The following is a 13,146-nucleotide window of genomic DNA, read 5'->3' as shown; positions in this document are numbered from 1 at the left end:
TTGCTGTTGGTCCAGTCTTGTCTGATGGTGGTGAAATTATGAAATGTGGGTGTTTTTTGGCGGTGTCATAGTTTTGTTTCTTGTTTGGTGGCAATGTGTATGTTGTGTTGTTTGAGGAAGTGTTTGAGTTTGTGTTGTTATATTTTAATATGTAGGTGTGTGTTTTGTAAATGTTATAGGTTGCTGTATAAGGTTGGGGTACTGGTGGGAAGGATTAAGATGAGGGTCAGAAGGAGGAAGAGGAGGGCAGGAGGAAAGGGGATGGCAAGGGTGGGGGTATGGGTAAGGATGCAGGCTGAGGGTGGGATAATGAAAGTGAAATTATGGGTGGGCAAATAGAACAGGTCCAGGTGTTTGTGTATTGTTTTTGTAAGTGTTGTTCAAGTGAGGTGGGCCCAGTTTTTGCATGAATTGCATTGAACTGAACCCTTTGTTGGCTCGAGGTGATGGGTTTGGAACATGTTGGACATGTGTATTTTGTGGTGGGCCTACTCTGGCTAATTGTAGAGGAGGGATGATCACCAGAGAATCACCCCTCTGTACAGAAAAAGTGAGAAAGTGCATTGTTGCACAAAGGGTTGTGGTACTGTACCCACCTGGGTAACCGAAGCTGCTCCCAGGGATTGGTGCCACCTGCATAAAAGCTGGTGGCAGGGGTGTGCTGTGGTTGTTTGGCCCCAGCTCTTTGGGTTAGAGAGCGGTCCCACGATGCAGACACTGCCACACCAAGACCTTTTATCCTGAGTTGCACCTACTGCTTCATGAGGTTACTTTTGAGTTTTGGATGGCTTTTACAGCACAAAATTTGCCCATCATCAGATTTTCTACTTATTTGCTAATTTTTTCCAAGATTTCTTTCTGTTTGTTGTTAGTAATATTTCTATTTGCTTTATATGTTTTTTTTTTTTCTCTTTTTCTGTTAGGTGTTGTTTCTTTTTTTAAATTGTTCCTTTTTTTTCTTTGAGGTTATCTCCTGTGAGAAGTTAGAAGAATGTAGAGGAAAGGGAGGCTTTTTGGATGGGTTTAAATGAGTGCATAGAGGGATTAGGGAGAAATGTCAATGTAGTGGTATTGGGAGACCTTAATGCTAGGGTAAGAAATGAGCCAATAGAGTGGTTGGGAAGTGTGGAGTTCAAGGATAAAGTTGTTGTGAAGAATTGATGGTGATGTGTCTAGAGAGTTGATGATAGCAAATACACTTTTAGGAAGAAAATCAAGCATAAGTACAAGTGGGAGAGGGTGGTGGATGGATGGTTGGTAGATAGAGCATTAATGGAATATATAGTGGTAACCAGGAGTATAGTAGGAAGAGTTAAGGATGTACATGTTCTAAGAGGAGAGAGTGGGAGAATATAAGATAATTTTTTGGTGGAAGGTAAGTTGAGAGTGGAGGATAGATGGAGATAGAGGAAAAGGACAGAAGGTAGGGAGGTGCTTAAAGTGAACTGCTTAAATGAGAAAGAAAAGGAGAAGGAATACAAGAAGTTGAGAGGGAGTGAAGGGTAGAGTAGAACTAGGAGTGGAGAAGGAATGGGGACGGTTCAAGGAGGGAGTCACAAGGTGTGCAAAGATAGTGTGTGGAACAAGGAGGATGGGAGGAAATAGAAGGAAGGGTAGTGAGTGGTGGGATGAGGAAGCAAAGAATGCTGTTAAAGAGAAGAAGCGAGCTTTCACAGATTGGTTACAAAATAGGAGAGAATCATATGAGGTGTACAAAGAAAAGAGAAGTAAAGCATAAGATAAAGGAGGCTAAGAGGAGAGCAGATGTAAAATGTGGTAAGAGTATGACAGAAAATCTTAAGTAATAAAAAGATTTTTGGAAAGAAATTTAGAGAGAAAGGGGAGGCAATTCAAGTAGAAAGGAAGAGGTAAAAGTTGCAGGTGGAGAGATGATAATGGAAGAGAAGGTAGTAAGAGGAAGATAGGCAGAGTATTTTAAGGAGTTGCTAAATGTGAAGGAGGATAGGGAGGGAAAGGTAGTTGCAGTGGGAAGCGCTAAGAAAATGAGAGTGGTGAGTGAGGAAAATGGAGGAGAAAGAAGGAAAGATGAGGTGAAGGTAATTGTTAGAAGATGAAAACAGGTAAGGCACCTGGGTTGGATGGGTGTCATGCAGAATGTCTTCAAAAGAAGGTACAGTAATGGTGGACTGGCTGATGAGGTTATTTAATGTTTGTTTAAGAGAGGGTAGAGTATCAGAGGACTGGAGTGCCTGTATAGTTCCACTTTCCCTAGGAAAAAGAGACAAGTGTGAGTGTAATAGTTTCAGAGGGATCAACTTGTTAATTGTAGTTGGGAAGGCTTTTGGGAGGGTCTTGATTGAGAGGATTAGGAGAGGAACAGAGGCAGTAATTGGTGAAGAACAGTGTGGGTTTAGGACAGGTTGGGGTTGCATAGATCAGATTTTTGTGGTAAGACAGATATCTGAGAAGGTTTTATTAAAAGGTAAGGATGTTTTTTTGGCTTTTATGGATCTGGAAAAGGCTTATGACAGGGTAGACAGGAAGGCACTGTTGGAGGTAGTGCAGATATATGGGATAGGAGGAAAGCTTTTAAGAGCAGTCAAGAGTTTTTATGAGGGTAGTAGAGCTTGTGTTAGGATTAGAAATGGAGAGGTGAGGAGGAGAACAGGGGTGAAAAAGGATTTGGGAGATAGGGTTGATGAAAGAATATTAGGATGGTTTGGACACATGGAAAGAATGAGTGAAGAAAGGCTAGTAAAAGAGGTATGGAAGGCAGATGTGGAGGGAGTGAACATGAGGGGACGTCCTAGGATGAGGTGGATGGATGGGGTGAAGGGGGCTTTGGGGAAGAGGGGAATGTCTGTTGAGGAAGGAAGGGAGAGGACGGAAGACAGAGGTGAGTGGAGAATGGTTGTATATGGATGATGTTGTGAATGCATGAGGAGGAATGGGCGGGGGGGTGAGGTAGTATGTGTGAGTAATTTTTGACGCAGCCCGAAGGGATTTCTCCCCGTCCTCTCCTTATATGCAAAGGGGGACGGAGAGGGGGGTCGCCGATTAAATGAAGCGGCCTTGCTGTGGATGTACTGTGTCTTGCGACACTGCTTCTGACCCAGGGCGGTGGGCAGGGTGCAGGGATGACCCGTCATCCAGGAGGTGCTCAGATGAGAGGAAGGGTGGGAGGGGTGTGGAGTGTATTTAGGGATGAAATGGGTGGGAGTGTTTTTATGCCTTTCCCTTTTTGGCTACCTCCCTTGGAAGGGGGAAAAAGCCTTGGTATATGTATGTATGTATGTAGAAATGGAGAGAGTGGTTTGAGGTAAAGGTGGGACTATGTCAGGGATGTGTCATGTTGCCCTAGCTGTTCAATTTATACATGGATGGGGTGGTGCGAGAGATAAATGCAAGGGTAGTGGGTCAGGGATTGGAGATGGTTAAAGGAAATGGAGAAAAATGGGAGATAATACAGTTGTTTGCTGACGACACTGCGCTTGTAGTAGGATCAGAGGAGGGATTGAGGTAGTTAGTGACAGAGTTTGGGAAGGTATGTGAAAGAAGGACGTTGAAGATAGATGTGGATAAAAGTAAAGTGGTGAGATGTACAAGGGAGAAAGTAACAGCAGATTGGAAGTGAGTATTAAGGGAGAGACTGGAGGAAGTGGATAGCTTTAGATACTTGGTTGTGAATGTGGCGGGAAAGGGAGGAGTGGAGGTAGAATGTAGATTGAGAGAAGCAAGTAAATGCCTTGGGGAATTAAAAAGTGTAATGAGAAATAGACATTTGGGAATGGATTCTAAGAGGAGATTGTATGGAGTTATTGTGCTGACAGCACTGCATAGGGCAGAAACATAGAACATAAAAGAGGAAGAGTTTGATTATGAGATGAGGTGCCTGAGAAGTATGATAGGGGTTTCTAGGTTAGATAGAGTGAGAAATGAGGAGGTGAGGAGGAGAATGGGGGTGGAAAGGGAGTTGGGAGATAAGGTTGATGCAAGAGTATTGGGATGGTTTAGACACGTGGAAAGAATGAGTGAAGAAAGATTAGTAAAAGAGGTGTGTAAGGCAGAGGTGGAAGGAGTGAGCATGAGTGGGTGACCAAGGATGAGATGGATGGATGGGGAAAAGGGGCATTGGGAAAGAGGGGAATGTCTGTTGAGGAAGGACGGGAGAAGACAGAAGATGGGGCGAGTGGTGAATGGTTGTGTATGGATGATGCTGTGATGCATGAGGTGGAGTAGGTGGGGGATGGGGGGTGAAAAATAAATTGACGCAGCCTGAAAGGATTTCTCCCTGTCTTCTCTTATGCATGAGGGGACGGAGAGAGGGTGTCGCTGATTTAATGAAGCAGCCTTGCTGTGGATGTATTGTGTCTTGCTATACTGCTTCTGACCCAGGGTAGTGGGCAAGATGCAGGGATGACCCATCACCCAGGAGGTGCCAAGATAAAAGGGAGGGAAGGGGGTGGATGAGAGTGGAGTATGTAGGGGATGGAATGGGTGGGAGTGGTTTTTGTGCTCTTGTTTTTTGGGTACCTCCCTTGTAAGGGAAAAAAAGGCTTTGGGATATGTATGTATATATGTATCTTTCTGGATGGTAGGGCCTTGGGTAAAAGTGGAATTTCTCTTCACAAGAGGAGGGAGAGGACAAAAGATTGATGTGAGTGGATGATAAATTGACACAGCCTAAAGTAATTTTCCATGTTTTCTTTAATTACTTATGAGTGGAAGGAGGAAGGAGGGTCACCATGCAAATGAAGTGGTAGGGGTAAACCAGCTTTAGTTGTGTGGCTCTGCTGTAGAGGTGCTGTGTCATTTCTCTCCTCTGCCCATTGCTAAGGTAGTTGCCCTACCTCCACTGCTTCAATACATGGCAATCTTTGACCTCTCTCATCTACTCTAGAACTTAGTTTACCTGTTTCCACCTTGTAACCAGTCCACATATGCTCAGTTTTTTCATGGTAAATGGTTGTATGAGATGTATTGAATATTTTCTATTGAAAATCAAGACAATATTGATTGCATGATTTTGTTTATAGTTGGTGAATGTAGTTTCAGGATATAATTTAACTGTATTACTTCTGAGGTGGATGGAATGAACATGAGGGGGCGACCAAGGATGAGATGGATGGATGGGGTGAAAGGGGCATTGAGCAAGAGGGGGATGTCTGTTGAGGAAGGAAAAGAGATGTCAAAAGATCGGGGTGAATGGAGAATGGCTCTGTATTATGGATGATGCTGTGATGAATGGAAGGGAGTGGGTGGAGGATGGGGTTTAAGGGAGTGCTTATGTGTGAATAATATTTTGATGCAGCCTGAAGGGATTTCTCCTTTTCTTCTCTTTTCTTGCGTGAGGGGACAGAGATGGGTGGGTCACCCATTAAATGAAGTGGCCTTGCTGTGGATCTGCTGTGTCTTGCTGAACTGCTTCTGACCCAGGGCAGTGGGAGATATACAGCGATGACCTGTTATTCATGAGGAGCCAAAATGAGAGGGAGGGAGGGGTGGTGGATGGGACGGGAATGGGTGGGAGTAGAATTATGCCTTTTGACTTTGGCTACTTCCCTGGTAAGGGGGAAAGAACCCTTGGTATATGCATGTATGTATGTACCCCTGAGTAGTTACAATAATTGAATGGCTGTGCAAAAAATATTGCTTGGGACCAATAACAGGTACCAGCAAGATGAACAGCAAAACTGCCTCTTTTCAAAATGCATTAACCCCTCTTATCTCTGTAAGGAGATGCAGCCCAGGGGGCCTAACACTCAGTCTCTGGGCTGGGCCCAAGATTTTTACTAACTTCAGCTGTATATCTTTGACTTTCACACATGGGGAGCTGACAATTGGTGACTGCTCCCCATTCCCTACCTCTTTAAGCTAGTGACATAGTCCCACACAAATACAACACAGACAAGTCTAATGGTTCTTCTAGAACGGTCTGTTGGAGGGCTTAAGGACTCTTGCCAGCCACTGTGGTGCTGCAAGCTTTGTGCTTCATAAAATTTGTGGAAACAATGAATTAAGATATAAAGATATTTTTGTTGTGAATTAATGTATACAGTACTTTACTCTTAATGGTTGTTGCAATATATGTAGTAAATATGCAAATGCATTTAAAGAAAGCATATACTGTTCTAAAAAGGTACTTATGTCTTTTTTTCTTTAAAATTTTCAGAAGGTGCCATAAGCACAAGCAGTGGGAGCAGTAGTAGCACTGCAGGTGGAGGTGGTGGGGGAGGACTAGCAAAGATAGCTGGCTGTGAAGAAAATGGCAGTACCCAAGCTGTGAGAACTCCTAGTCGACCGGTCATGCCCATGTCAGAAAGGCAGCAGATTGCTCTTCTCATGCAAATGTCCTCACCCTCACCCCCTGGTAAGTTGTTGCAAAGCAAACCAAACATTCCTCTTTGTCCTCCTCTTCCTGTTCTTGATGTCTCATGCCAAGCAAGATGACTAGGCATGGGTGAAGAAACCTCCTGGCTCTTCACTTTTTTCTGATTAGACCATGCAAAAATTGAGTAATTTCTTCCCTAATAATACTTAAAGATGTGCATGTAAAATGTTGAAGTTACATGACAGAATTGGCATAGAAGCTTTGTGGATCATGCAGCAAATATGTGGAATAAGTGGGCAAGACTGAAGGCAATCAGAATTTTTTTTTCATTAGTAGTAAGGCATGTGTTGCAGTTGAAAATGGATAGAGTGAATGGTCTAAGGTGAATGTAGGGCTTTGTCAGGGTTTTGTGATGTTACCATTTTGCTTAATGTATATATATATATATATGCATAAATAACCACTAGGAAAAAGTAAACTAACGAAGCAGAGCGCTTTCGTGTAATTACATCTTCAGTGCAGATACAAAGAAGGAATTATAAGATGAAGAAACAAGGTACAGAATATATGACTTAGTGAAGAGGGCATTCGGAGAGGTAGTGGAAGAAGTACACGTGACGGACGTATGGGCCGTCCTGGTAGCCAACAAGTATGGGACGTTTGGGCCGTCCTGTTGGTTACCAGGACGGCCCAACCGTCCCATACTTGTTGGCTACCAGGACGGCCCATACGTCCGTCACGTGTACTTCTTCCACTACCTCTCCGAATGCCCTCTTCACTATGTCATATATTCTGTACCTTGTTTCTTCATCTTATAATTCCTTCTTTGTATCTGCACTGAAGATGTAATTACACGAAAGCGCTCTGCTTCGTTAGTTTACTTTTCCTAGTGGTTATTTACGCATTTGTGAACACACGCTCCTAGTGTTTTTATTGCATATATATATATATATATATATATATATATATATATATTTATATATATATATATATATATATATATATATATATATATATATATATATATGAGGTGGTGAGGGAAGTAGATACAAGACTGCAAGGCAAAAATTTGAATTGGTGGATGACAGTGTAAGGACATGAGAACTAAGCTACTGCACATTACATTGGATTTGTGGCAGGTTCTGAGGAGATGTTGAATCATTCAAGTTTAAGTGGAAGATCTGCAGCACCACTAACTGTAACAGTGCCCAGAACTTACATCTCTGGGGAGAAACTTGGACTTTTACAAAGGATTACAAAGGAAGAGCATACTGACAGGAGAGCCTTTTGTCCATAACTAGGTTGAATGCTAAGAATAGATAGTTAAAAGAAGAAATGAATAAATAAGCAAACCAAATTGGCAGGCATCACAGCATATTGCTTAGATGTTTATCTAAATGAACTAAAAACTTTAAATTTTATTGCATTGTGCAGCCTCTCTAGGAGGTTTATTCCTTTCATTGACCACACAGTTGGCAAAGTTGTTTCTACCCACTTCCAAATTAAATGTATGTCTTGACAGTTGGAGGCCATTATTTCTTGTCTGATTTGTATTCAGTGTGAAAATGTCATCACTTGAAGTTTCCTTATAGATCTGGAAGACCTGTATTGAGTCACCTCAAAGTCTGCTTTTTTAGTGAAATATATGTTTTAGGTGGTGTTGTCTGTGTTGTATCAATGTGGTATTGTTTCTGTGTCGCTAACTAAAAATAGTAGGAAGAAGAGAGCAATTGTGAGTCATCAGTTTCTCTTATGTGAAAAATATAAGAAATACAGTTAAAGTTGATAGAAATTTTGGGCCTAGTCTGGAGACCATGTGTCAGCTCCTCAGGGCTGTACTTCCTGATGGAAATAAGAGGGTTTTTGAAAATGGGCACCTTTGCTCTTCATCTTGCAGGACCACCATAAGCATGTGCCCATCATTGTTCTCTATTTAAACATATGCATTTACTTCATTGTGTTTACCTAATTGTAGTATATGGGATGGGAGCAGTGCTCATGAGGTCCTGTCTCTTACTCTCCAATTGATCATACCTAACTTCAAATATATGTATGGTTCCAACTTGGATTGTATCCTTATCATCCAGTTATAATACTTAGATTTGAGTGCATATATTGCTCCAACTTGGGTTATATTACCTTGTAAGCTATATATGTGTATATTTACCTAGTTGTATTTTATGGGAAGGGGAGCTATGCTCGTGTTGTCCTGTCTCCATATCTCGTTTTATCTAGGTTGTTTTTAAATTTGTGTATCGTTTTTGCATGCACCATCTTCTCACCTATCCTGTGGGGAAAGCTGTTCTTTTTCAGGTCTCTTCTATAATTGTCTTTCTTGATTTTCTTTCCATGTCCTCTTGTATCTCTACCATCCCATTTTATTAGATCCTCTCTATCAATAATTTCCATGCCTTTCATGATTCTATAAATAGTTATCAAGTCTCCTCTCTCTCTCTTTTTAGCTCCAATGTCTGTAGCTAAAGTTTTGCCAGCCTCTCCTCATATGATAGTTCTGAGTGTTAATGCCAATTTTGTAATTACTCTTTGTATTTCAAGTTTTGTTATACATTTTTTTTTGTATTTGGTGACCACGTCGTCGCTGCATGCTCCAATTTTGGTCTTATCAAAGTGATTAATATTTTCTTCACCATTTCTTCATCCAGGTATGTAAATGCCACTTTGATTGATCTTATGAAATTATAAGTTTCTCCATTTTTTTTTTTTTTTTTTTATGTTTCTCAGGGGACATATAATCATGACTCCCAGGTCCTTCTCATTTTCTACTTTTTTAATTTCTTCTCCCCATTTATATGATCCCACTATTTTTTTTTTGCTTCTTCCAAATACCATTATACCACACTTCTTAATATTGAATTCCATCTCCCACTTTCTACTCCATTCCCATACTTTATTGAGATCACTCTGCAGCGACTCACAATCTTCTTTGGTGTTCACTTTTTTCAACATTTTTGCATCGTCCGCAAAGAAGCTCATATAACTTTCAATTCCTTTATCCATATCATTAATATATATAGTAAACATTTTTGGGGCCAGAGCTGTTCCTTATGGAACTCCACTAATTTCATCCCAATTAGAGTGTTTGCCTCTTATCACCACTCTCATTTTTCTTTTATGCAAGAAGTCTTCCATCCATTTCAGCAGTTTGCCCTGTATTCCTCCTGCAGTTTCTAATTTCTTTAGCAATTTCTTATGTGGCACCTTATCAAAAGCTTTTTTCAGGTTTAGAAATGCACAATCTCTTTCTTGTATTACACATCTCTTTTGTATTACATCTATTAGCCTTGAATAGAAACACATTAAGTTTATGACGCATGATAGTCTCTGTCTAAATCCAAATTGCCTTGGATTTAGTACATTGTTTTTTCCAAATGCTTTACCCATCTAATTTTGATAATTCTTTCACAAATTTTAGCTATTGTACTTGTAAGAGAGACCGGTCTGTAGTTAGTAGGGTCTTCCTTGTTTCCCCCTTTATATATTGGTACTATATTTGCTCTTTTCCAATCTTCTGGAACTTTTCCTTCTTTCAACGAACTGCTTTTTAGACTATGTATTTTGTTTGCCAGTTCATTCCTGCATTTTCTCAAAATCCAGTTTGCCATTTCATCTGGTCCATGCAATTTTCTAACATTGAGATTATTCAAGTGATTCATTATTTCTTTCCTTGTTACTTCTATCTCTTTCATAGGGGGGACTTTCTCCTCCCACTCGACATCTCTAAGTTGTATGTTCTCCCTCATAAACACCGATGCTTGTTCATAATTTCAATGCTTGTTCATAATTTCTGCCATGTCTATTTCCTCTGTGTATTCAACTCCTTGTCATATTTTCCCTAATTCTTGTTTGTTTTTCAGTTTGTTGTTTACATTCATACATATACCAAAGGCTTTTACCCCCTTACGCGGGGGGCTAGTGAGGTTGTTTATGTGTCTAAAGGAGTGTAGAGTGCCGGAGAACTAGAGGAGTGTCTGTATAGGTCTGATTTTCAAGGAAAAGGGGACAAAAATGATTGTAGTAGTTTCAGAGGGATTAGTTTGTTGAGTGTAGTTAGAATGGCTTATGGGAGGGTTTTAATTGAGAGGATCAGGAGAGGGATAGGGCGAGTTATTGGTGAGGAACGGTGTGGGTTTAAGAAAGGTAGGGAATGCGTGGATCAGATTTTTGCAGTGAGGCAGAGAAGTTAGAAAGCTTTAGCATAAGTTAAGGATGTTTTTGGGTCTTAATAGATTTGGAAAAGGCTTATGACAGGGTAGACAGGAAAGAACTGTGGGAGGTTTTGCAGGTAAATGGTATTGGGAGAAAGCTATTAAGAGCAGTCAAGAGTTTTAATGAAAGTAGTAGAGCCTGTGATAGAATCAGAAATGGAGAGAGTGAGTAGTTTGAAGTAAAGGTGGGGCTGTGTCAGGGATGTGTCATGTTTCCACGGCTGTTCAGTGTTTACATGGATGGGATGGTGCAGGAGGTAAATGTGGAAAATGGGCAAGGGACTGGAGATGGTTAAAGAAAATGGAGAAAAGTAAGAGATGAACCAGTTGTTGCTTGCTGACAACACTGTGCATATGGCAGTCAGAGGGTGGATTAAGGGAGTAGTGGAGCTTGGAAAGGTATGTGATAGAAAGTTAAAGGTAAATACGGATAAAAGTAAGGTGATGAGGTATACAAGGTGAGAAGATGGCAGCGAGTTGGAAATAAGTCTTAAAGGAGAGAGTCTGGGGTTACATGTGGCAGGAAAGGATGGAGTGGAGATGGAGGTAATTTATAGATTGAGAGAAGTAAATGCCTTAGGGGATTAAAAAGTGTAAAAAAAATAGGCATTTGTAAATGAATGCAAAGAAATTATATGAAGGGGTGATTGTGCCAGGTAAATACACTCACACACACAGTGATGGATGTCTGGAACAAATTGGATGAAACAATAGTGTGTGCAAACACCATACAAGAATTTAAGAATGAACTAGATGTTGCAAAATACAAAGACAGGTATAATACAGCTAGGTAACTACAACTTGAACGGAAGAAAAATGAGGGAGGTAGAGACAAAAACTTGACCTGGGAAGAAATGATAAGTGGAGTCCCACAAGGTTCTGTACTAGCTCTGATAATGTCTGCCATATATATAAATGACATGGATGAAGGTGTTGAATGTTATATGAACTTCTTTGCAGATGACACAAAACTGCTAAAGAAAATAAGTGCAAAGAAAGACTGTGAATCACTTCAGAGAAATCTGGACAAAGTCTGCAAATGGAGCCAAAAGTGGAAAATGAACTTCAACATCAAGAAATTCAGTATAATGGAGTTTGGAAAAAGTAAGAATAGAATATGAGGGCAATGTAAGGTTGGTACAAAAAAAAAAGTTACCTTGGAAAAGGACCTAGGAGTAATTATTTGCAAAGACATGTCACCAGACAAGCATATAAACAAAATAGAGAAACCTATAGTTTACTAAGAACAATAAAGGTGGCCTTTAACTACAGTACATGGATAAGGAAATGGTCAAGAAAATATTAGTCAAACTGATAAGACCAAGATTGGAGTATGCTGCAACACTATGGACACCCAACGCAAAAAAGAATATAAAGAAATTAGAAAGAATCCAAAGAGCAACGACAAAGATGGCACCAACACTATCAAAATTGACATATGAACAACGATTGTCCAAACTGGAACTAACAACCCTGGAACAAAGAAGAAAAAGAAGAGATCTACTGGCCATGTATGGAATCAAGAAAGGTATGGAAGCCCTTGATAGAGAAGATTTATTAAAGTGGGACAGAGGAAAAACAAGAGGACACAAAAAGAAACTCAAAAAGGATTGTTATAGAAGAGATCTGAAAAAGAAAAGTTTTCCATGCAGTGATAGATATCTGGAACAAATTGGACAAAAAAATACGAACATACATATACCAAAGGCTTTTTTCCTCCTTACAAGGGAGGTAGCCAAAAAGACAAGGCATAAAAACCACTCCCACCCATTCCATCCCCTACATACTTCACTCCCCTTTACCCACTTCCCTCCCTCTTATCTTGGCATCTCCTGGATGATGGGTCATCCCTGCATCTTGTCCACTGCCCTGGGTCAGAAGCAGTGTCGCAAGACACAGCACATCCACAGCAAGGCCGCTTCATTAATTCAGTGACTCCCCCTCTCCGTCTCCTCATGCAGAAAAGAAGACAGGGAGAAATCCCTTTGGGTTGTGTAAATTTATTTCTCATACATACTCCCTCAACCCCCATCCCCCACCCACTACCCTTCATGCATCACAGCATCATTTACACACAACCATTTTCCATTCACTCCTATCTTCTGTCCTCTCCCGTTCTTCCTCAACAGACATATCCCTCTTTCTCAAAGCCCCTTCTACCCCATCCATCCATCTCATCTTAGGACGTCCCCTCATGTTCACTCCCTCCACCTCTGCCTTCCACACCTCTTCTACTAATCTTTCTTCACTCATTCTTTCCATGTGTCCAAACCATCCCAATAACTCTTTCATCAACCCTATCTCCCAACTCCCTTTCCATCCCTGTTCTCCTCTTCACCTCATTTCTCAGTCGTTCTAGACTGGTAACCCCTATCATACTTCTCAGGCACTTCATATCAGACACATTCAAAAATCCACCTAGGCATTTTCTCTCAATCTACATTCTACCTCCACCCCCACTCCTTCCTTTCGTGCCACATTTGCACCCTAGTATCTGAAACTATCCACTTCCTCCAGTCTCTCCCCCTTAATATTCACTTCTAGCCTGCTGCCACTATCTCCCCTTGTACATCTCATCACCTTACTTTTATCCATATTTATCTTGAACTTCCTTCTTTCACACACCTT

The 13,146-nt window shown here is 40.9% G+C and overlaps 1 protein-coding gene across 3 annotated transcripts in view; it reads left to right on the top strand.

The window, feature by feature from the left end:
• The window catches only part of LOC143041801 (uncharacterized), a 118,908-nt gene that overhangs the window by 14,890 nt on the left and 90,872 nt on the right, over positions 1-13,146 (top strand). For all 3 annotated transcript variants that reach the window (XM_076213871.1, XM_076213873.1, XM_076213872.1), the window contains one exon: positions 6,134-6,331. In XM_076213871.1, coding sequence (XP_076069986.1) covers positions 6,134-6,331 — 198 coding nt within the window. The remainder of the gene's footprint in view (positions 1-6,133; positions 6,332-13,146) is intronic.

This window comes from Oratosquilla oratoria, chromosome 32 (assembly GCF_046742065.1).
Source record: "Oratosquilla oratoria isolate Oo_2021 chromosome 32, ASM4674206v1, whole genome shotgun sequence".
Lineage (NCBI taxonomy): Eukaryota > Metazoa > Arthropoda > Malacostraca > Stomatopoda > Squillidae > Oratosquilla > Oratosquilla oratoria.
The sequence above is the reverse complement of the archived record's forward strand: the minus strand, read 5'-3'. Positions and strand labels throughout refer to the sequence as shown.